This window comes from Rhinolophus sinicus, linkage group LG03, assembly GCF_036562045.2.
Source record: "Rhinolophus sinicus isolate RSC01 linkage group LG03, ASM3656204v1, whole genome shotgun sequence".
Lineage (NCBI taxonomy): Eukaryota > Metazoa > Chordata > Mammalia > Chiroptera > Rhinolophidae > Rhinolophus > Rhinolophus sinicus.
In genome coordinates this window covers 85,179,287-85,203,787 of record NC_133753.1, presented here as the reverse complement: position 1 = coordinate 85,203,787, position 24,501 = coordinate 85,179,287, and the positions used below count along the sequence as shown (strand labels likewise).

Here is a 24,501-nt window from a genome sequence, read left to right as displayed (position 1 = left end):
GATTTGCCACTTAATCTAGATTATTTTAATTCCAATACTAAGAACCTTTCTCCATTGTCTTTTGTTCAAGAGTCAAACAAAATTTTAGTAACATTTCCAATAAAATTTTATGTGTATTCATATAAAACAATGAAACAGCACCAAGGACATTTGTAAAATTTCATCATACAGCATTGCATGTAGTTATAGAAAAACTTTAAAACTTGTCATCAGAAACTAGGTGGGGTTTTCCTAAGATACTTCAGATATTCAAATCCATACAAGCTATCTTCTGCGTTGCAGTTTAAGATGAAGACCCCTCACATAATGTTGAAGATGTGATGCAATCTGTACTTGAATTGGCATTGTACTTCCTCAGACTTCGGCTGCCTTCATCACAAGTATCTTCTATCCCTGAGAGAGATCAGCTATGTCAAGATGGCTCATCAGCTAAATCACGCTGGTCAAAATACCTAGTAAAGAAATAATTGAATGTATGCTTAAAAATATTAATCACAGCACTAGTTATAATAATAGGAAAAGACCGCAAACAACTCAAACATTCATCAATAAGGGGACTGGTTGAGTAAACTACAGTACATTTTCACAGTGGAAGACTGAAGCTGTTACAAAAAAGCAATGAAGAGACTACACTGCTACAGTGTGAATTCCAGGATTTATTAAGTGAAAAAAACAAGGTATAGAATGGTATGTTTAGTATGCTACCTTTTTATAAGCATGTGTAGGAATGCAGATATATTTGCTTATACTTTTAAAAAGAAAAAATGGAAGGATAAACCAAAAAAATAATAAAATGGATAGATAACTATGGAAGGGAGAAAAGAGGCTAGAGAGGATACAGGTGGATTCTAAAATACTCCAAAATGCATCTCAAATTATAATTTTAACTTTGGAACAATAAATATTTTATGTAGTTACAAAACAAAAAATATAATCATGAACCAAACTCTACCAAATGAATCTTATATCCAGTTAGTGGCAAAGCCACATGGGAATAATTTCAGGTGACCTTAAACACGGTGTTCTGATATATGTCCCTAGTGGGTTTTCCAGGGACAAAAAGAACTGCAAAGAATTCTTAAAATGATTTCAGTATTTTTACTGTTAGAGAAACTTAGTATTGTTATTCTGAAACTATTATGTGCATACTACAGGATAAAGCCAATCATTATGTTAATGTTATTAGAAACCAGAACTTTAAGCATGGATGAAAAGAAATATAACATTAAAGAAAAATCATGTAATCTTAAATTAGAACTGAAATACCAATTTTAACTCAGGATTTTATTTTTCTCTTTCTAAAAATACATAGTTCCTAGCTCTGGTCACTGATAAGGCCTAAATGCAATGACCAACCTAATACAACTAGCTTCCCTAATGTACAGATTTGTGGACTCTAAATACTATTTTCTACTTTAAAAGAGGAACCAGCACCCCCAGGAGGCAAGACTGAGTCCAGATTTAGAAAGTCCAAGGTACACAGGAATCACCTTGACATACCACAAAGAAAGAAAACTACAAAGGGCCAATAGGATTATATAACAAAAAGCACAGGAGTCAACCTAAGGGGCTCCCACTGGCCAACGATCGAACAATCTGAGCTTCAAAAAGAATAATGACTGCAATGGACTGAAATATATCAAGTGTTAAAACACCTAAATTCAAAATGATAATCCAAAAACAGAAACAACCTTATTGGTCATCTTTGGGGACTCCTAGGCCACAATTCATTATTCCAAAAATTAGTAAATAATGGGAAAAGGATCTAGCATGTATCCTGTTTTGTTTTGTTTTTGGATAAATTATACTTCAAGGTAACCAAATAAAACAAGGCAAGTTATGTTTTACAAAAATTTTAGCTACAGATAAATAGGGAATGATAGAAAAACCAGCATTTTTGAATCCTAATAATGGATCTATGCAACAATCATGAATGGCTGACAAAACCAACAGGTAAAAGGTATGGACTTTACCTGAGCGCAGTGATCGACCTGATCACCACTAAATATGGGACAACTAGACATTCTGTGCCTCCCGAAGCAACACAATAGAACTCATGGAGTCTTGTCAAACCAGCCAATCAAACACCACTATAATTAAGTGTCTACCTACCTACCAGTTGACAGAAAATAGAGGGACACATGAACACATTAAATATCACCATAGGATATAGTTGCCCAAACCAAAATATGGGAGATTTCACAAGTCAAAGGACCCAGTTTCTTCAAATAAGCAAAGAAAAGCAACAAAAGAAAGAAAAAAACCCAGGAGGTGATGGGGAGACTTAAAAGACACATCAAACAAATGCAATGAATGCATCTTACTTGTATCCCGATTTAAACAATTCAAAATTAAAAAGACATTTTTGGGACAATTAGGGAATAGAACACATGGACTGGACATCAGATGATACTGTGGAGTTATTAAATTTATCAGGTGTGCTATTAGTATTATAGTCATGTTTTAAAAAAATTCTTACCAGATACATACTGAAAGGAGAAATGACACGTCTGAGGTTTGTTTAAAATACATTAACAAAATAGATGGGATAAATTAAACATTCTGGTGAAGAGTTAATAATTGTTAAAGTTGGGTGACGAATTGGTCTGGGGGGTTTATTCTACTACATTTGTGTATGTTTGAAAATCTCAATAAAAAGCTTAAAAAAATAATTATCATTGGTAAGATAATTAAGGTGGCTAAGATGTAGTTATTGGATCCTGTTTGAATGGGGTTCCACTCATCTGAGTAGGTATTGTTATGAATTAAGTTACTGCCTTAAAGCTACCAAAACAAAACAACAAAAAACACAAGAGACTTACAATAATATCTGATACTTATATTGAAGCTGCAAAGAGTAATGGCCTATATTTTTTTCCCAAACTTGCAATAATCTTCTATAAATTTTCCTAAGTGAAGCCTATAGTCTTAAACTTTTTCCCAGTTTTACCTAATTTTTTGAGGAAAAAAACAATCATGACCAATACAGTTGGATATTTCTTTTCTCAGAACTGCATAATATTATAAAACAGCAGTGGATTAGCAGGCAGATGATAAGTTTAGGTCTCTGGTTCCATTAGGTACTAGTTACTGAAACATCAGTTACTGAATCTTAAAAATGCTTGGCACAAAGTACCCATTAAGTGTTAATTATCATCAGCAGCATAATTATTGTAGATCAAGAAACTAGATGTTGAATATGTGTGTACTCTGAAAAAGTGTTTTATGTGGGGTTGGGAAAAATGGACACAGATTCATTTACCTTCCCAATATTTAAATATATTATAAATCTTTAAAACTGTATCAGCATTGAAATAACACTGAACAATGGGACAAAAATATTAAGTTCAGGAAGAGACCTAAAATAAATGTGGTGTGTATGTGTAAGTATATACACAGACACAAGAATTTAGAATACAAAAAATTTTCAATTAAATTCTAGGTGAAACTTCAATGTAAGAAATGAAATCAAACACACACTGAATAAAAATAGGCCCCAACTGAAAATGAACAAGGGACACAGGCAGTTAAAAAAATACAACTGCAATAAAATGAAACATGTTCTACCTTCACTGGTAAACAAGCAAATCCAAATAAAAATAATTTGATTGTATTTTTTAATGTTAGAATGGAAGTACTTATATCAACTGAAGATGCTCAGTGTTGACGAGGCAATGGGCACTCTCAGACACAAGTGGGAACACAAAATGGGACAGGCCTTCTAGAAGGCAAACTGGCAGTAAATCTCAGTTTCAAAAGTACAGTCACACGCCGAAATAATGACGTTTCACTCAACGATGCACCTCATATACGATGGTAGCAAACCATATAATGTAGGTATACAGCCGGCTAGTCCCCCTGTTTGTAAAACTGCACTGTACATTTGTATAATGATGGTAGCACCTAAGAATGCATTTCTCAGAATGCATTTTAAGCAGTCCATGACTCTACATGCCCTGTGACTTATTTCTAGGAATTTACCCTTAGGAAATAATGGAGCTCTACATAGAAGGGTCTTCACTGCAGCATTACTTACAGAGAAAAACTAAAGTAACTATGATACATATAATAGTTTCCTCACACTTCAATTTCCTCTACTGTAAAATGGAAACAATACTCTCTACCACCATTATTAATACTATTACAAAGCAAAAAGCCAAGGATTACTTACCTACTAACCAAGCAGATTAATAAATTCAAAGCAGGAACCCTCTCATCATCTTTGCTGTCCTAAAAAAAAAGGAAGGAAGCCACATGTGACAGAAGTCAAAACGCAGTCTGTTCCTCCCATTATCTTTGAAACAAATTTCCTTTTAAGATGCAAAACATGTAATTTTTATTAGATGATAATAAGAATCACACAGAAATAGGAAACCTCAAAGAAAAAGGAGAAAACTGTAGAGTTAATGATCCCTTGAGAAACATCTAAGATCATCTATTAAAGAAATATCCTGAAAAGGAAAAAGAAATAAGAATTGAGGGCTCTAAGGAGGATAACTTGGGAGAATTTTTTCCCTAGTTCCAAGTAGAGCAGCAAGAAGAGCCTATGCCCTAACTGGACAGTGATGAAAAGTGTATACAAATATTTTAAGGGAATTACAGTTGAGGAGTGAAATCCTGGCTTCAGGCATAAGATATACCAGAAAATATTCCAGATCAGGGCTCTCAATTATGATGGAAGTAGTTCCTGAACTATACATTTTAGTTCACTTTAAATATCTGTTAAAATGACTAAGATACATAGAAATAGTCTTACAGAGTATAAAATTTATTTTTATACATTTCAAGGAATAGTCACAATAACCTATTAATGTTATAACAGACATGTCATATATTAATTCACACTTGGGACATATGTCTGTGATGTTACTGTACTCAATTCTTCTCTGTGCTAAGTACTATATGGACAAAGCTGAATAAAACATATTACCTGCTAATAGCACAGAAGATGACATATCCACATATTAGCTTTAATGAAAAGAAAAATGTGTGAAGTGTCATAAAAAACATACAAAGTATACTGGAAACAGGATGATGGAGAGATTCTTTTTAGTTGTTAGGATAAGGGAAAGTATCATAGAAAATAGTGGAATGAGAGCCAAACTGAAAAATAAATGGTATTTACATGCAAACCGGAATAAACAGGCTCTTTTGCAGAGGGAATAAAGTAGGATCAAAGCATAGGGAATATTTAGTGAGTAGCAAGTACATTTTGCTTGGAGTACAGGCATCTAAGTTAGTTTGGGCCATATCATGGTTGTTCAATGAAAAGAAATCCAAAACACTAATTTGAAAAAATAGATGCACCCCTATGTTTACTGCAGCACTATTCACAATAGCCAAGGAAAGGAAGCAACTGAATTCGCCATCAATAGACTGGATAAAGAAACTGTGGTATATATATACAATGGCGTATTACTCTGCCATAGAAAAGAATGAAATCTTTTCAACCATTTGCAACAACATGGATGGACCTAGACAATATGATGCTAAGTGAAATAAGTCAGATGGAGAAAGACAAATATATGATCTCACTTATATGTGGAATTTAAAGAACATAATAAATGAACAAACAAAACAGGAATAGACTCAGAGATACAGAGAACAAAGATGGTTGTTAGATGGGAGGGTGGTTGGGGAGATGGGTGAGAAAGGTGAAGGGATTAGAAAGTACAAATTGGTAGTCACAAAACAGGGATGTGAAATACAGTATGGGAACATAGTCAATAATGTTGTAAAAACTATGTATAGTGTCAGGTGGGTACTAGACTTATCAGGGGCGATCACTTCATAAATTATATAAATGCCTAACCACTGTGCTGTACACTTGCAACTAATATAAAATAATATTGAATGTCAACTAACTTAAAAAAATATAGTTACAGATGTAAAGTACAGCATAGGAAATATGGTCAATAGTATTTCCATAGCTATGAATGGTGTCAAGTGGACTTGATGGGGTTATCACTTTGTGAGGGATGTAAATGTCTAATCATGTTGTTTTACACACTTGAAACTACTAATAAAAAGTGAAAAGGTAAAAGTACTTTGGAGTAGTCAGAGGAGAACAAGAAGTATACATTTTGTGGAGGGGAAAGGAGGGATGAAAAAAAAATCAGAAGTGGGTTTAACCTGGCTTTAATTTACATATACTGTAATGTTGCAGGTATGAGTTGGAGGAAGGGTCTGATTGCAGAAATTCAAAACAATCATTGGGCCAGAGACTGCTAGTTGACCACTCCAGCTTCTTGTCTTCCCTTACTATTTAGCAACTGACGCTCATTTTTAGCAGGGCAATTCCGCCCAGCTAAAAGTAAACATTCCCCATAGTTTCTTATGGCCATGTGACTAAATCTGGCCAATGAGCTTTTTATAGCCAGATGTACAGTGGAATCTCTGCACATCTGGATGGCCTTTATCTTTAAATGGGATGGCCTTCTTCTTTCCAAGGGCCTATAATGAAATATAATGGCAGAAGCTCCAGCAGCCACCTTGGATGGTGAGGTGAGCTAGAGGATGGAAGCCACATGTGGCAGAACTAAAGGCCTGGGTTACTGCCATCTTAAATCTGATCAGCCTACTTTCAGACTTTCTGTATCTGAGAAAATTTTCTATTTTATTTAAGCTACTGTTATTTTGGGCTTTCTATTATGTAGCCAAAAGCAATTCTGACTAATAAAATATTCCATGTTTTCCTATTTCATTGGAATCCTTCTTTATCACCATTTTGCAACTTACCACTAAGAGCCTGACTTCAGAGCACCTTCTTGCAAGCTGCCGAATCAGTGAGTGAGCCTCAGGTAACAAAGGTTTTTCAAGACAAGCCAATAAAGCATAAAGCCATCTTCCCTAAATAGAATTTTAAAAAGTAATAAATAGGCATATATTGTACCATATGTTTTAACTTATTTTTTAAAATGTCCTATGTGTGTCTGGTTATTTGCTATGAATAAATTCACAGAACATTTAACTGTATTATGTTTGGATATAGACAAAAAAGCCATGTGATATCTTTTGTATCTTCTAACTATAGATACAGAACATTAAACACTTCAAAATATTTTTACCCCCAGAGTTCATTTTGGAGATTCTTATTACAATTAAATCCCTAATTTATAGTAAAAACTACATTAAGATTTGTATAAATCCTTGTAAAAATTAAGATACATTGTTTTCTTTGACCTCTATAGACAGGTATACAAATCATTTCATAATTTTATAACTGTCCCAAGATCTATACAAGGAACTCTTTTGATACTATAAATACCATGGCAAGCTAAATTTATCCCCATCCCCTTTTAAAAGGAGTTTTTCTTTTCAATTATAAAAGTTATATAAACTTAATGCAGAAAAACTAAATACACAAAACACAAAGGAAAAATGAACCTGCAATTCCACCATCCAGATAAACTTTCTGCTAATTTTTTAAATGTTCATCTTTTTCCTATGTAGACATACAGCTTTCAAAAACAAAGTTTCATCACTATAATAATATTAATAAGGTAACAACACTCTGTAGCCATATTTTTCACTTTTAATACATAATAAACATTTCCCAGGATGTTAAATTCGATTAACAAGAGATGTTAGTTTCAACATGGTGCTTATATAAATACTCTTTAACCAAGCACTTATCATACTTTCCTGTCACTGCTGGTTTATTTTTTCTTTACCAAAATCCTGGGACAGTATAATGACAGATATTATAACCCTAGAACTCAGTCCAGAGTTAGAACATAAAAGGAGCTTAATTAAAATATTTGTGGAATGAATGTTCCATTGTGCATGCACCATAATTTACTTAACCAATTTCCTATTGTTGAGCACTTAGGATGTTTAATTTGTTGCTGTTATAATAAAAAATAGTGTGATAAATATTCTTGAACATAAGTTTTAGAGCATCTCTGATTTCTTGGGCTAAATTCTTAGACATGAAATGGTGGTGTCAAAGGGTACATATGATCATAAAAGTTTCTGAGATATAATCACTAAATTGTACCTCAGAAACGTATCAAATTATATTTTCATCAGCAGTGTATGACTCAGTTTATTCTGAGCAAGGTATCACTTTGGAGAAAACTGAAGACTATTAGAACAAATTTTAAATTTATACAACACACAAAGTTAGGTCCTCGAGGAACCACACTAATCAATGAGAATTTTTCTTAAATGAAAAGATCCACATCCAGGTTTCTTTTACAAATAGAGAGCAAAATTTTCTTCTACATTAAAAAAGCTATTAGACATTTCAACTTGACTCAAATTTTCAGGCATACATTTACTATGTAAAGCTAGTATTCAGGCATTCAAATGGTCTCCACTTAGAAGTTGCTTAAACTTCTACTGATTATCAAAGACGTACCTATGCTGAAAGGTTCCCTTTCCTCAAAGTTAGTGAGTACACTGTGACAACACTAAATGATAAAAGCAAAATCCAAAATAAAGCTGTACTTCTCAAAAAAGGCAAGTAATAACAAATAATTTTAAAAAGGTCCCTTTATCATTTTGCTGGTTTATGATATGGAAACTTCCTGTGACACAGATTTTTACTTTAAAACCCTGATATTCTCAATCGTAAGAGTTCTGATGGTATGGTTACTTGGATAGGGGAATTCAATACTGTTGATTTAAGAGACAAATTACTCAAATTAAAACTCTAAGGATTAATCAAGTTAAAATTTAGTAAACCAGTTGTCAGTGGTTCAGAAACACTTTAAGGCTTCCTCTGGAAAATATAGCTACACTTTTTAGTAATATGCTTTCACTAATTAATAAGAAAAGCCAAACTTATCATCCTCTTGAGTGAGTAATCTTTATAAGTTTTTTTAAAAATCCAAAAAATCTGACAACAAAGAGTTAAAAATGAGTGTTAAAGGAAGAGAAGGAAAACCGATCAGATAAATAATACTGACAAAAGGGTCACTATTGACAGAAAGAACTGATCTGAAATTTAAAATTCAATATCTAGATTCCAGTGAATTAAATAGCCTAAGAATCTGAACAAGTTATCTATTTTTTTTTTTAAAAGGAGGGCACAGCTCACAGTGGCCCACGTGGGGATCAAACCAGCAACCTTGGTGTTATTAGCACCATGCTCTAACCAACTGAGCTAACCGGCTGCCCCAACAAGTTATCTATTGAAAGTATAGCTAATATACCAATGCATGGGAAAACACTGTTTTACTTATATTGAAAGAAATGTAAATTACATTTACTTTGACGTACTACTATAAATTCACTACATAAAATGTTGGATTGAATCATATGGAATTACTGATAATCAAATGTTTTCTTGTTTTTTTTAAATAAATTTTATTGGGGGATATTGAGGGACAGTGTTTTTCTCCAGGGCCCATCACCTCCAAGTCATTGTCCTTCAATGTAGTTGTGAATGGCGCAGCTCAGCTCCAAGTCCAGTCGATGTTTTCAATCTTTAGTTGCAGGGGGCACAGCGCACCATCCCATGCGGGAATTGAACCCGCAACCTTGTTGTTGAAAGCTCTTGCTCTAACCACCTGAGCCATCCGGCCACCCACCCCTCTGGCAGCTCGGCGGCAGCTTGTTGTCTTCTATCTAGTTGTGGAGGGCGCAGCTCACTGGCCCATGTGGGAATAGAACTGGCAACCCTGTTGTTGAGAGCTCGCGCTCTAACCAACTGAGCCATCTGGCTGCCCCTCAAGTGTTTTTAACCTACAGAAATGGCCATTTCATATGGTTCCACTTAATGTAAGATTGCAGGGAAGAGAGCTAACTTGACACATCCATTGCTGATGCATTATAAACTCATTCATTTCTTCTGAAAGCAATCTGGCAGAATGTAACAAAGGTTTATAAAACCTTGATCCAGTAATTCTACTCTAGAAATATCCTAAGAAATTAGTATAAATGCTTATCATTTAGTCATGATCAGTAATGAGAATCAAAATAAACTATGAGATATTAAGACAATGGCATTTATGTGAATTACATTATCACACAGAAACATATATGAAATATGAGCCAGAAAAACCAGAATATATACATTAATTATAACTATGTAAAAGATATGTAGGATCACTGAACCAGAAACAGTGATTTAAAAATGAATTTTTTTTCCTTAAAAAGTATAGTATAAATCTCTATATAGTAGAGATTTAAAAGAAAGAAAACATAAAAATCTAAACTGAAAATCTAGTGATAAAGAATATGGTCATTCTACTTATGGAAGAGACTTATCTAAGCACTTGTTTGAATGGCAGCCTGGGAAACTTACACACTGTACTGCAATGTTGGTTTATCTGTTTCTCCCAGCTGACTATAAGCTTCTGGAAAGCAGAGATTATGTCTTATGATTTCACAGGGAGCTTTGGAGCCTCAGATACACTCTTTTGCAAATATACGCAAATGTGAAAAATATTTGTTTTTGAAAATGAAATCTGGGGTAGCCGGTTAACTCAGTTGGTTAGAGTATGGTGTTAATAACACCAAGGTTACTGGTTCGATCCCCACATGGGCCACCGTGAGCTGCACCCTCCTTAAAAAAAAAAAAAAAAAAAAAATTAAATCTAACTTTAGATAAAACTTTTTATTAAGGGATTAAGTAGATAATTTATTTATATAATGTCCATCCAAATTACCTAATTTTGAAGGTGAAAAATGAACTATGAATATAAAGCAATAAAACGGGTGGTATACCATGCTTGGTAAAGAGTATAGTCAGATTGTCTGGCCATGAGTCTCAGCTCTGCTAGTTACAATCTGTGTGACCTTAAGCAAGTTACTGAATCTCTATGTGCTCCAGTTTCCTTATCTGTAAAATGGAAATAATTAGTTGATAGGTTGAGGATTCAAGGAGTTATATACAAAGTCCTTAGAACAATGCCTGACAAAAAGTGCTTGCTATTATTGTCATTTCTGATAATGCTTTTGTGAATCGGATTTCAAGGCCTTTTAGAAAATACATTTCAAACTTCTTTAAACCAATGCCACTCAAAATGGGGTCTGCAAATTGGCTGCTAGTCTGTGACCTGTTTCTTCCTAGTCTGTAACAAGAGAAACAGCTTGTCCAGGATAGAAATCAACTGTTTAGCTGACACTTTTTCCCCCCCAAAGCAAGACTTTCTCAGTGAAGTAAGTAGTTGATTTACATTCTTGTGTAAATTCCTTATTTCACTGGAAACAAACATAATTTGCATTACACATAGTTAAACATACACACATAATACGTACATATCTATAAATACTGTAGTCATATCTCATATATAAGTATATATAATTTTGCTTCATTATGAAAATAAAAAAATGTAAAACTACCAATTCTGGAGTAAAGTCTCTTTCTCCAAACCAATTACTCAGATATTCCAAGACACTGGTTACTGTTGCCTAAAAACAGGGGGAGGAGGTGGAAGAAATGCATTAGTAATAAAATACTGACAGATTCAACAAGAGTTTCATTAAGTTTAGTAAGAAAGCAATTCTGATGTTTAAAATGGCCCCATTCTTTAGAATTCCAGAGAAAATCGTGACTTTATCTAGTAATTTGATTAGATGGTTCACTCAGTGAGAAAAGGCTTTTAAGACAAATATTCTTATACACTTTCAAGTATCAATAGCTTGGTTTAAATCCTAGGATTTAGTTCGTAACTACTAATTTAGTTTATAACTGCTTGAAGAATTCCATGTGCTTTTAAAAGTCTTTGCATAAATACTTCCAGATTATTTTCATTAAAACAAAGTACAAATATAAAGTTAGCTAGAGAAAGATCTGTTTTAAAACTATACAACTAGAATTTATCAAACTGTTGAAAATGTTCTCTGGCTTATTCAAATATAGTTGGACACTTGAAAAAAACACTTATTGAATTTAGTATGACCACTAAAGTTATCTTAATGCAAATATCAAGTAAGTGAAATTGTCAACCAGTATAATTTACAACAGAGTATGACCAAAAAAAAAAAGTATCTTCAGATATTCAATGCTATCTGAAGACGAAAACCATCAAAATTTTTATTTGCTGTTTAAATAGATAACAGAGTTCCTAATACTAAAAAACTAACCAAAGTCTGTATTTCTCCCCTTTTATCCAAGAAATTTATGTAGTACTGTAAGTCCAGGGGAGTCAAAAGTTACATGTGGATTTTTTGACTGTGTGTGGGGTCAGTGTCCCTAACCCCCATGTTGTTCATGGCTGAACTGCATTTCATTCCTAATGAGATAAGTAGTATATCTGGAACTAGAAATAGCAATCTAACCTTAGTATTTACTTCAAACACCAGAACCTAAGACTTATATCTGAAAGGTACACAACTGAATAGTTTAGGACCATCAGTTCTAGAATTAGGTCAATCTAGGATTAAACCCAGTGTTGCCATTAAAACTTGCTGAAAAGCTACCTGCAAGTTACTTAACCTCTAATTTTATCTCCTCATCTCTAAAAAAGGGATATTAATTATAACTCTCTATATAGGGTTGCAGTAAGGATTAAATAAGAACTGTTAAAGAGCTTAGAACAGGGTCTTGCATACTATAAATACTCAGTAAATGTATTCAAATACTTTCATGCACATTGCAAACAAAAGAATGCATACATTTTTATTATTAGATGGATTTTACCTGATTCATTCTGCTAACAATACTAAGCAAGGGAGGAAAACCAATCTGAAAGAAAAATGAGAGTGAAATTTACTAAATGGTATTATTGGGGGGGTGGGGAGCTTCATTTCTTCCCCCCCCCCAAATTGGTGAATTTCTCATCACACTATTATTTAGAAACAAAGAATGGATGAAACAAAATTCCTTCATTGCCCCTGACAATAAAATGCTCCACGAACTATTATAATACATTGGTAATGGCCAAGAAAATAATGCTTAAAATTTGAATATGTAAATTTAAAAATAAAGAATGATTTTAGTAATCAAAATGTTAAAGTACGAAATTTTAAAAAATGATACTGATACTATTGATGCTATAACATTAACGTATGATCCTTTTTGAAAATCTTGAGCTAAAGCTAACATTTTCAGGAATTAGGGCATTTGAATTAGAATGACTTTTTTCAAACCTAATCTGATTCAATTTTTATTTTTTATTTGTTTATTATTATTATTTTTAAAGGACTTTATTGGGGAATAGTGTGTACTTCCAGGACTTTTTTCCAAGTCAAGTTGTTGTCCTTTCAATCTTAGTTGTGGAGGGTGCCTCAAGTTGTTGTCCTTTCGGTCTTAGTTGTGGAGCGCGCAGCTCAGCTCCAGGTCCAGTTGCCATTGCTAGTTGCAGGGGGAGCAGCCCACCATCCTTTGCGGGAGTCGAACCAGCAACCTTGTGGTTGAGAGGACGCACTCCAACCAACTGAGCCATTCGGGAGCTCAGCGGCAGCTCAGCTTAAGGTGCCATGTTCAATTTTAGTTGCAGGGGGCGCTGCCCACCATTCCTTGCGGGCGTCGAGGAATAGAACTGGCAACCTTATGGTTGAGAGCACACTGGCTCATGTGGGAATCGAACCGGCAGCCTTTGGAGTTAGGAGCATGGAGCTCTAACTGCCTGAGCCACCGGGCCGGCCCAATCTGATTCAATTTTTAAAAAGCTACTTTGGAGTTTAATGCTGGGAGCCTTGATTATGAAAACAGCACTAACTTGTGAGAAACTTAAGAATACATGCATTAAACTCTTGCATCTTTAAATGGTTTTATCACATGGTATATGTTACTTGTATATATTTTGTAGTGACAAGCTAAATAAATAAATTTTAATTCTCGATTAAATTAAAACACATTTTTTTTTTTTTTTTAATTAGTTTCAGGTGCACAAGACAAAGCAAAACTTAGACATTTATGATTTATATCCCTCACACTGAAAACACATTTTTGAAATGTAAGATACATTGGGGATTATCCCAAAAGAAAAATAGGTTGTATAAGAAACAGAGCCAAACAGCTCCCCTAGGGATCTGAATCTATTTCCACTCCCCCCACGTGTGTAAGAGTGCCTGTTTTAACCACTTATCAACACAGTATATCAGGCTTTCTTTGCCAACATATTATCTGAAAAAATAGTTTAGTGTAGCTATGTTACATTTCCATTACAAGTGAGTTTGTACATCTTCTTATATAAGTACAATTTGTATTCCCTTTCTGTGAGATGTCTATTCAAATCCTTTGTTTTGTTTCTTTTTTTAATTGGATTCTTGGTCTTTTTAGTGATTTTTGAAACTTTTACACTTTTGGGATAAATTAACTTTAAATGGAAAAACACAATGTGCTACCACATAGCAAACAATCAATACCTATTCAACAGAACAGAACAACATAATACATATAAGGAGTTAGCAGTAATGCAGATGTATGCAGAAGGTTCCATAAAAACATCGGCAAACTTGATGGCAAGTGAATCCTGAAGGACAAGGAGTTGTCCACATAATTTGTGATGAAAATAAAGCCATGTGAAATTTAAATATACACTCAACATTTCATTGCCAGAATATGCAATTTACCAAGCATTTTTAAGTACCTCTCCAATTGTCATGTTTTCCTGTTTCCCTGACTACTCATCACTCATTGTTCAACCCATGCCTAATCATGAAAAAAAAAAACCTCCTATCTAACTCACAAAACTATTACACAGCTAAAACATAAAAGATGTGAAGCCAACCTGAAAAGGTCATAGTATATTGTTTTAGAGACTGGGCTGCTGTTTTTAAATTAAAGAGCTAATAATGTAAGTTGGGGTTGGCAAACATTTTCTGTAAACAAACTAAATATTTCAGGCCACACACTGTCTTAGTCACATATTGTTAGTTTGTTTTTTATGCTTTAAAAACCATTCTTAGCTCATGAAAACCATTCTTAGCTGTACAAAAACAGGCTGTGGGCTGGGTTTGACCCAGGCTGTAGTTTGCTGACCCTTTATATTAAATGATACTTTCTGTTTTGTTTATCCACTTATCACCTACCTGTATATAATCTATTTCAGGATTTTCGTTTTTAGTTGGTCCAATAGCCCCTTCAGCACATTGCTGTTCACCCAGACAAAATTTTTTCCAGCCTTCTTCATCTTCAGATTTTGGCTAAAAAACAAAAAGCAAAAAACCAAACTTATTTATTCCTATGTATTATTTTAAATACTGAACTATGAAAAAAGAAGTGAGGATTCCTCCATATTCCCACCACCTCAACACAAAGATGTGGTGCCTATTATGGACTGAATTATGTCCCCCCAAAATTCGTATGTCGAAGCCTTAACCCCTCAGTGCCTCAGATTGTGACTGTGTTTAGAGATAGGGTCTTTATAGAGGTGATTTAGTAAAACTGAGGCTACAGCGTGGGCCCAAATCCAATCTGACCAGTGTCCTCATAAGAGAAGGAAATTTGGACACAGAGAGACACTAAAGATGTGCGTGCAGAGGAAAGACCATATTAGGACACAGTGAGAAGGTGGCCGTCTGCAAGCCAAGGAGAGAGAAGCCTCAGAAGAAACCAAACCTATTGACTCCTTGATCTTAGACTTCTAGCCTAAAGAATTGTGAGAAAATAAACTACTATTTGTTAAGCTACCCAGTTTGTGGTATTTTGCTAGAGCAGCCCTGGGAAACTAATATAGTCCCAAGTGGTCACACCACACGTGGGACATGTTTAGTTTGGATCACACTTTAATGGATACTGACAAGAATGGGTGTGTTCAAAAAAGGATGTTAAAGCTAGAAATTAGCATGGGAAAATAAACCGCAATAAGAATGCTTACAAGAATGAAAGATGTTTATTCCAGAAAAGGAGACATGATTACATACTTCATTCACATACTTGATGGGCTGGCCAGTCAAAGAAGGAATAGATTTATTCTACATCACCAGATAGAAAAAGCAGGGCCAGTGGGGAGAAGCATTCAGCTCCATATACCTTTACAAAATAATATTTATTTATACACATCACCTTGCACATTCCTTTGCAAAGGTGAAGTTTTACCCCCTGAGGATAGCTTCCCTCCCCTTCTTCCGCCTTCCCCCCTCCCCGGCCACTCCAGTTCAAGCCATTGTTTCTCAGTCTAGTTGTGTAGGACACAGTTCCCTGGCCCATGGTGTGGCAGTTGGTCGCCCGTAGCCTCGGCTGCTCACAGCAGCTCTCACGGCCACACACAGTAGCCCACAGCAGCACACAGGAGCACACGCCAACCTCCAGCGGCTCACGACAGCCCAGCACCAGGGAGAGTTGTTCACAATCTTAGCTGTAGAGGGCGCAGCTCACTGGCCCATGTGGGAATCGAATCGGTGACCTTGGTGTTAGGAGCACAGTGCTCCAACCACCTGAGCCACTGGGAGGCCCCAGGAAAGCTTTCATTAGAGTCTCAGGATGAATATGAGACCCTTAAAGGTTAAAACCTATTGTCCTGGAACAATGTATCTACCTTTTCCCATTACTCCATTAGCTCAGAGACTGTTTCTGCTTCAGGTAGCAATGAATATCCTGGTTATTAAATATAGCAGGTGCTTAAAAATGATTGGATAAATCAATAAATAAATGTTTACATTTACATAGTTGACACCAGAGTGTGCTTTAGAAATTTTTCATTTTATTATTTTAATAATGTTTACATTTGCCATGTTAATTGTTATATACTATTCCAGTTTTTATGGATCATAATTTATCGAATCAATTATGTTAGGTCATTTCGATTTCTGACAAAATTATATCATAATGTTACTGATGTGGTTTCTTTTTGATTTAGCAAGCATGTATGTACCCAAAGTTCTTACACTGAGCAAGAAAAGAAATCTACCTCTCTCCTCACTCCCTTCTCACTAAAAGGCCTCACAGCATAGCGAAAGGCTTTAGAGTCAGATAAACTTCAGCGGCTCCCAACTATACCCTTTATGAGTTAAGTGGTCTTCGGCAGGTGATGTCAGTCCCCTGCATACTTTTCCTAGCGCACAGCTTCCAGATGGTATGGAAAAGCACATAGAGAGGCCATATATTAAATCTCTCAGCTTTCAGCTGGTAGTCTCAGGAAGACTACGCAAGATGCAAGCGGCCTCATTTATCCCAATGTGTCACCATGTAAAGATGTTAGGAAGCATGGCCTACAGGAAGCTTCTAAAATCTGAAATCTATGAAATATCTGAAACTTTGAACAAAATTGTGTGTGTAGGCGCATTTTTTTCCTCTGAAGATAAACAGCTTTTATTCAATTCTCAGGAAGAATAGGAAGACTCCCTAAAACGTTAAAAGTATTGCCCTGAAGTACACCTGAAATTAATATTACATGTCGACTATAATTGAAAAATTTAGAAAAGAAGGAAATGTAAAAAACAAAAGTTAAAAAATTCTCACAGATAAAAACCCAACAAAAACAGTATTGCCCTGGAAGAGCATTTTCATCTTTTCCCCAACTCCCTTTTTCACTCAGTAGTCCAGATGTAACATATCTACTGGAGAGCTTAATATTATATCTAAGCTGATAAAATGTAGGAAATACTACTTTCCGGTATGCATGACAGGCTTCAGTAAAAAGTCACGGGTATTGGCACCATTCTTTCACCAGGAAAATCCAATGAGCCTTTATTCAATCTTTTTGTAAATACTGAAAATGTGTTTATTTCCTAGAAAACAACTGTCTACAAGAAACTTAAAAACTTGTAGAGGCCTAACAATTACCCATCCAAAGACTGAGGATGTTGTGGATTAAAACTGTCATAAAAATAAAAGCTTGCATTGCTGATTCTATACTTTTCAGGCTACTAATATAATGAAATTGTTACTATTAATTGTAGATGGGACGGAATGAAAATTATATGGACTAGGTAAGTAATTTTTAAAGACTGGAAGTAAATATGGACAAGTTCAAATAGGTATACACTGTATAACTTCAACAGAGAAACTTACATACCATGGTCACGTTACTATCCAACTGCTGTGATTTCCAGTGACTTCTATGTCTGTTCACACTCTAAAGGAAGAAGAGTTAGACAGTCATCTTCAGAGAATGGATAACTGAAAAGAAATCAAGTGCTTTACAACATTCTAACAATTCTACAACTGGGAAAATACGTTTCAAACTGTATTACATCTAGTCATTATAATAATAATTTGGTAATTGATTCTTAAATATTCTTTTCTTTATTCTTCAGAATCATGAACCTCATTTTCCCAATTAAAATCTAAGAACAGAAATAAATCTGTGGGAGGGCGGGGTGGGGTTTAATTTGATTAAAAGATTAAGGTACACTTACCTGTCGAACAACTGAAAACTGTGCCACTTGCTGCTGTTGCCACTGAAGTGTGGGGGAATATCCTTCAGGAGCAGGTTGGCATCCTGAAAGCTAGAGATCAGTTCATAATTGTTACCATCAATGTTAGTGTTATAACTAGAATCTCATGCCCCTGCCAAGTAAAATCAATATGAACCGTGAACAATAAAGTAAATGATTAAGACTGTACAAGAAAAATAAAGTACTTCTTGCTCATGCAAAAGAGCAGGAATTTCATTTTACTATTTATGTCTGAGTTTAAAACATTAGGAAAAGATCCTTATCGAGTCACTTTAATAAGAGCAATCTGGAACGGTTTACAGTTGCAGGTTCTAAGAAATCTAAATGATATGAGCCCTGAAGATACAATCTAGCCCTACCTTTCTATAACAGCAAAAACAGTTTGAAATAAAAAAAAGAGATATGTCCCAGATAAAAAGTTTTGGTATAGTCAGAATGTACTCAAATAATTTAAGACATTTGACTTTAAAATGTCTACTTCTTTTTCCAAAAACAGCACGCAGTTCACAACTGATCACATACTTCCTTGAAATAAAACTTTGTGAGGTCACTTTTTAAAGCCAGGTATATAAGACATCATCTTCCACAAACTAAAAACTTCTAAAAAGGAATGATATGAAATATTAAAATTTCCTAATTATAAACATCCGATAAGGGAATTACTTAGAACATAAAAGGAAAAGGAATAATCACAATTTAAAATTGCTGCTTTCCTTTGACTTTAAATTAAATAATGCCTCTTGGGAGAGACCTTCTGTGACAATCTAAAGTAGTTCTACCTGAAAAAAAAAGAAAAGTAATTCTTCTTGTTATTTATTGATCATTATATGCTAATTTTCTTCATATCAATAGTCACAATATGTAATTATTTTACTTGTTTGCTGGTTTACCCTGTCTTCCTCAGGAGAATGTAAACTCCACAAGGGTAGGGACCTTTTCCGTTTCATCATCCCCTGTTATATTTCCAGTGCCTGGCACAACCTAGTTGCTTAGTAAAAAATGTGCTGGATAAATGAATGAAAATGTTTACAGTGTGCAAGTAGCTAAAAAAGTGTAAGATATTTGGGTTTCTAAGTCTTAAAAAACAAAACACAATGAAAATCAAAACATGCAAACCCACTAAGATTAAACAGTCCAACAATAATTATGAAGACAACTGGAAAAAGGTTACTTCAAAATAAAGGACAGCATAAGTAACCTATTTAAAGACTTCTTTAGGATTGGATCATGTCCTGAAAGTATGAAGAGCAAATCTCCATGAACGCCAGGGTTACTTAAAGCCTCTTTGGCGGCAGTAAATGTCAACTGTTCTTGAAGGGGAAAAAGTAATACAAACAAATGTCTAACTTCGTAGGGGCAGTCAAATTTTACCTACATCGTAACTGATACTGTTGGATACTATAGGAACAGCTCTGGTTTTTTCATTTGTAGTGGTAAAAAAGTCACCTGACGGGTAATAAAACTCACGGAAACATTCACACTTTGCTTCCTTTTCAACTTCTTTGGGTCAATTTGCGCAACCACGACATCTGGACATTGAGCTGCTTCGATCCTATAAATAATAAATGCAAGAAATGCAATTACTATTGTGTTTTGCTCATCTGCAGTTAAACAAGCTATCCATTTCTAAAGTTTATTATGATATCCGAAAAAAAGTTCAGAATTGCAATTGAGGTACTGATTAATGTATTTCTGAAATTATCTGTACTGAAAGCAAGGAAATCTAAGAGCACACATCTTGCCAGGGATAATCAAGTTGAATATAATTAAGATCACTGAAACTCGTCCACCTAAAAATGTTAACAAGTGATCTTGCTCCGATCCGAACTCGCAGGAGGTTGGGGACCGGAACAGAGGCTGGGCTTTAGCAAACCTAGGAGTCCCGCAAAGCACCGGGCGCTGCACTCTGGAGCAGGAAGGACGAACAGCCCACCCGCACAGGCCAAATCACTCACTGGACCCGCTTCAAGTATTCCTGAGGCGTCCTCGGCGGTACCGAGGGATCGAAACTTTCTGTCAAGTCGCAGGGATCCACTGGCAACAGGCGGGGCATCAACTCTTCCACTGCAGACTCCGCTGGTACCCACGCCATAGTTTCCAATCCAGCCAGTCCCACGTTTAGGTCACAGCGCAGGCGCACGAGTAGGCACCTTTGGCGCAGAGTTGAGCAAGCGGCAAGGCTTAGGGAGTGTTATTGCGCATGAGCAAACTTGCTCATTGTCTCAAGGTTAAGGCTCCGGTGGTGTAAGGAAGACTGCGAGTTTAGTTCCTTGCGGGAGTGGTTCTGAGATGCTTCTGCGTGTTCCCTCTTATGCCCTGTTCTCTCTTCCAAGGCTAGGTAGGGGCTTCCAAGGCAAGATTGGGGCTTACTAGCCTTTAAGTATCCATAGTAGCGAGGGATTCTTAAATTTTTTTTAATTAATGAGCAATATTACTGTAATTATCTTTTATTGATCTCTAAATTCTTAAACCCTGGCAGACAGGTCACATTTCCTCACTTAATTTTTACAACCTCTTGAAGTAGGTGTTATTATACCGGTTTCGTAAGGGAGAAAACCGACCGAAAGAGGGATTAAATACTACAACTGACTTTTTCCCAAAGGGGAAGAGCCAATTCCAACCCAGATTTTTCTGACGCCGAGTGAACGAAAAACCGATTTTCCAGAGGAATTTCTTGTGCTTGGCTATTTCAAAGATCACTTTATATTTATATGAAATGAATATTACTCCTAGAGTAGCCATCGCTTTTTTTCCCCCTCAGAAAGATCTTTTTGCTGAAATATAAGTAGTGCAAAGGATAAAGCTAATGCCCACACCCAGAAATCACCATTATTAATCTTAGGGCCAATCTTGTGAGGCGAGTACTATTGTCTCCATTTTACACGTGAGCAAAGAAAGCAGAAATAGTTTAACTTTAGCTGGGTCATAAATTGCAGGAAATAATGAAAATATTCTATCTCAATTTTTCTAAACAAGCTCTGAGTGAATACAATTGACATTTCTAACGTTTATATTTATGACTAAGGCGTTGCTTTTTTGTTTTTGTTTTGTTAAAGCACTGCCTTTAGCAATTGATTTAGAAACCAGAATGTAACTTACTTAATTGAAGATAAATAGTGAGGCTAGTCCTTAGGTTAAAAATGAAAGACTTAGTGTGTATGAATGGTTACTAAACAATTGGGAGACATGGAAAGACACTGCCTCACAGCAGTCAAACTAGAAGTTATTTGGTTAAAAATGTTACTGATTTTGGAAGAAACAGACTTAGAGGGAAGGAATATGGAGAAATATTCCCATCCCCAAACTTTTTGGTAATAATCAAGAAAATTAGAAAAAATGAGCGGCGACTTTATTTCTGGGTTTCTTATAAATATTTTTTTTGGGGGACGCTAACATTAGAAATTCACTTCCCCCCACCCATTTTTCTGGAAATAAAGAACAGGTAATTACCAAGTAGACCAACGACCAGTGGAACAATGCTTAACACTGGGCTCCATATATACGACTGGTAAGTACATGACAGAGCTACACATGGATGAAGGAAGAAAGGAGAGGTATAGCAGGATGAACAAAGGTTGTTCTGGGAAATAATAAAGTATTTTACAAAAGAAGTAAGTAATAAAGTACATGAATGATTCTGAAATGATTCTAAAATTTTATATACACAGGCATGAATTCATTCAGGAGAGAGGAAAGTAAATTAAAAATTTATAAGGTTTGGGGCCGGCCCCGTGGCTCAGGCAGTTAGAGCTCCATGCTCCTAACTCCGAAGGCTGCTGGTTCGATTCCCACATGGGCCAGTGGGCTCTCAACCACAAGGTTGCCAGTTCAATTCCTCGAGTCCCGCAAGGGATGGTGGGCTCTGCCCCCTGCAACTAAGATTGAACACGACACCTTGAGCTGAGCTGCCTCTCGGATGGACCAGTTGTTGGTTGGAGCACGGGCTCTCAACCATAAGGTTCCCAGTTCAATTCCTCGAGTCCCGCAAGGGATGGTGGGCAGCGCCCCCTGCAACTAAAATTGAACACGGCACCTTGAACTGAGCTGCCGCTGAGCTCCCGGATGGTTCAGTTGGTTGGAGCATGCCCTCTCAACCACAAGGTTGCCGGTTCGACTCCTGCAAGGGATGGTGGGCTGTGCCCCCTGCAACTAGCAACGGCAACTGGACCTGGAGCTGAGCTGCGCCCTCCACAACTAAGACTGAAAGGACAACCTGAAGCTGAACAGAACCCTCCACAACTAAGATTGAAAGGACAACAACTTGACTTGGAAAAAAGTCCTGAAGTACACACTGTTCCCCAATAAAGTCCTGTTCCCCTTCCCCAATAAAATCCCCCCCCAAAAAAAAATTTATAAGGTTTGCTTTCTGTTACTTCAAAACTAATCTGGCTTAAAACAATGAATAACGAGTTTTGGAACAAATTTTAATATGGTTATAAGTTCGAAATTGAATTAAATATTTTTGATAGTTTCAGTAAGATATGGGACAGCTGAGGAGTAGCTATATTTGGTTGATGACGTTATTCTGAAAAAAATGCTTAATTTTTGGAAAGCTGAACTTTTAAAACAATAACTATTTCATCTAAGCTCTCCCTAGGAAGAACCATTCCTAAGATTCTGAACTATTTCTGGTGCCGTTTTCAAAGATTTCCAGTTACTTTTCAGTTTACAATGGAAAGATTTTTGTATTTCAGTATTTCTTACATTGGTGGTTGGTTATAGGAGTTATATGAGGGTTATGAGAACAAACAGTCAACACTGTTTATTGATGATGGTAGCATCTGTTAAGTCATCCTTACAGAGCTAAATGCAAATTTGTCACTGTGTTTTATATCCCCTTAAGCAACTCAGTTATTAAATTTTAGTGTATATAAAAATTATCTGGAAGAAATTAAAATAGACTCCTGGGTTTTATAACTCTCTCCTCCAGAGAGGTCTGATTCTGTTGATTGGATGTGGGGCTCTGAAATTGACATTTTAAGAAGCATTCCAAGTGAGAGACACAGCTTAGGCCATCCATTTAATTCTTTCCCTTCCTATTCTTTAATATCTACCGCACTAGAATTTCTTCAAAGTGTACTTTCTCAGTTCTTTTTACTTTGGCCACAGTCTAAAATTTCACTTGCCTTTTTATACCATTAAAATTTAATTAACTCAGTCATCCAATTAATATTTATCAGTTTTCTCTTATGTGCCAGGCACTGTGGTAGGCATTGGGAATTACAATGATGAGCTTCTTCTCTCCTAGTGCTTACAGTCTAGTGGACAGAGAGATGTTAAACAATGATACAAATGAATTTTAAATGTTAACTGTGCTGATAAGTACTATTAAGGAAAGTCTGGAGGGGGTGGGGTATGGAGGAGTCTTGTGGTAGGGAAATAAATGAAGACTAAGGAATAAGAACAAGCAAAGGGTATTTATTCAGAGCTTGCTATAGAAAGGGAGTCAGCCACTGCTACTTGAATTTTGGCAAAGACTCAAAGGCAGGAAGAGGAGTAGGAAAGCTTTATACTGGAAAAAGGGGAAGACTTTGGGTATGCTATGGTTGGAGGTTCTTGGCTTCGGGAAGCTGGAGGTGGGCTACTATAGGGGAGGTAAAAATACTTTTCCTCTATCCTCTTAGGGCTTCTGGCTGGGCATAAGAATTAAACTGATATAAGACAGATTAACAGAAGAAAAGCACACAAATTCTATTCAATAATTTTAACATGTACATGGGAGCCTTCACAAGAAAAATCCAGACCCAAAGAAGTTAGGGCCCAAAGCTTATATACTAGGTTGGACAAAGAATAGTAAATTGTGAACATGTAACATGACAAAGGGGGTTGTGCTAGGGAAGTTATTATAATTCTGGAAAAGTAACTAAGAAGATAAGGGTTAGTTTAATAAGATTTGTTTGTATAGCTTTATCTTGGCCTTGAATCTCCATTTCTAATGGTAAGAATGTTTTCCTTCCTTCTGGTATAGGGAGGTGTACCTTTCACATGGGAGTATTATCTCCTGCTTTCAGGAAGAAAAAGGAAGGTCAAAGCACCCTTCTTGCATCTGCTGTTTTCCAAGTAACTTTAACTCAAAATAATATGTCAAAGTGGCACATTTTGGGGTGGCATGCTCTGAACCCCTATTCTACTTAGAAGTGGGACACCCTATGAAATTGGTTAAGGGTGTGTATTTGGTTTTCTTTGGTTGGTCCTAAGTTGGAAGCAGGGAAAAAAATTAGGAAATGTCAGTTATTAATCAAATCCTGACTATTTTGGGACAAT

At 35.8% G+C, this 24,501-nt stretch overlaps 1 protein-coding gene across 4 annotated transcripts; it reads right to left on the bottom strand.

Moving 5' to 3' along the window:
* Nucleotides 1–82: 82 nt before the first annotated feature.
* GEMIN2 (gem nuclear organelle associated protein 2) lies at nt 83–20,413 on the bottom strand. 4 transcript variants are annotated; one of them, XM_019713640.2, is made up of 10 exons: nt 20,193–20,409; nt 19,705–19,789; nt 18,199–18,288; nt 17,856–17,915; nt 14,929–15,042; nt 12,593–12,637; nt 11,293–11,361; nt 6,739–6,849; nt 4,172–4,230; nt 83–452 (listed from the first exon to the last, which is right to left on the bottom strand). In XM_019713640.2, the coding sequence occupies exons 1-10, from the start codon at nt 20,327–20,329 to the stop codon at nt 413–415; spliced, it is 810 nt and encodes a 269-aa protein (XP_019569199.2). In that variant the 5' UTR covers nt 20,330–20,409; the 3' UTR covers nt 83–412. The 4 variants fall into 4 exon arrangements, with proteins under 4 accessions (XP_019569199.2, XP_019569198.2, XP_074184271.1 ...); XM_019713639.2 differs by having other exon boundaries at nt 266–452; nt 19,684–19,789; nt 20,193–20,412; XM_074328170.1 differs by lacking the exons at nt 83–452; nt 4,172–4,230; nt 6,739–6,849 and adding an exon at nt 10,311–10,513 and having other exon boundaries at nt 19,684–19,789; nt 20,193–20,413.
* Between the last annotated feature and the right edge of the window lie 4,088 nt (nt 20,414–24,501).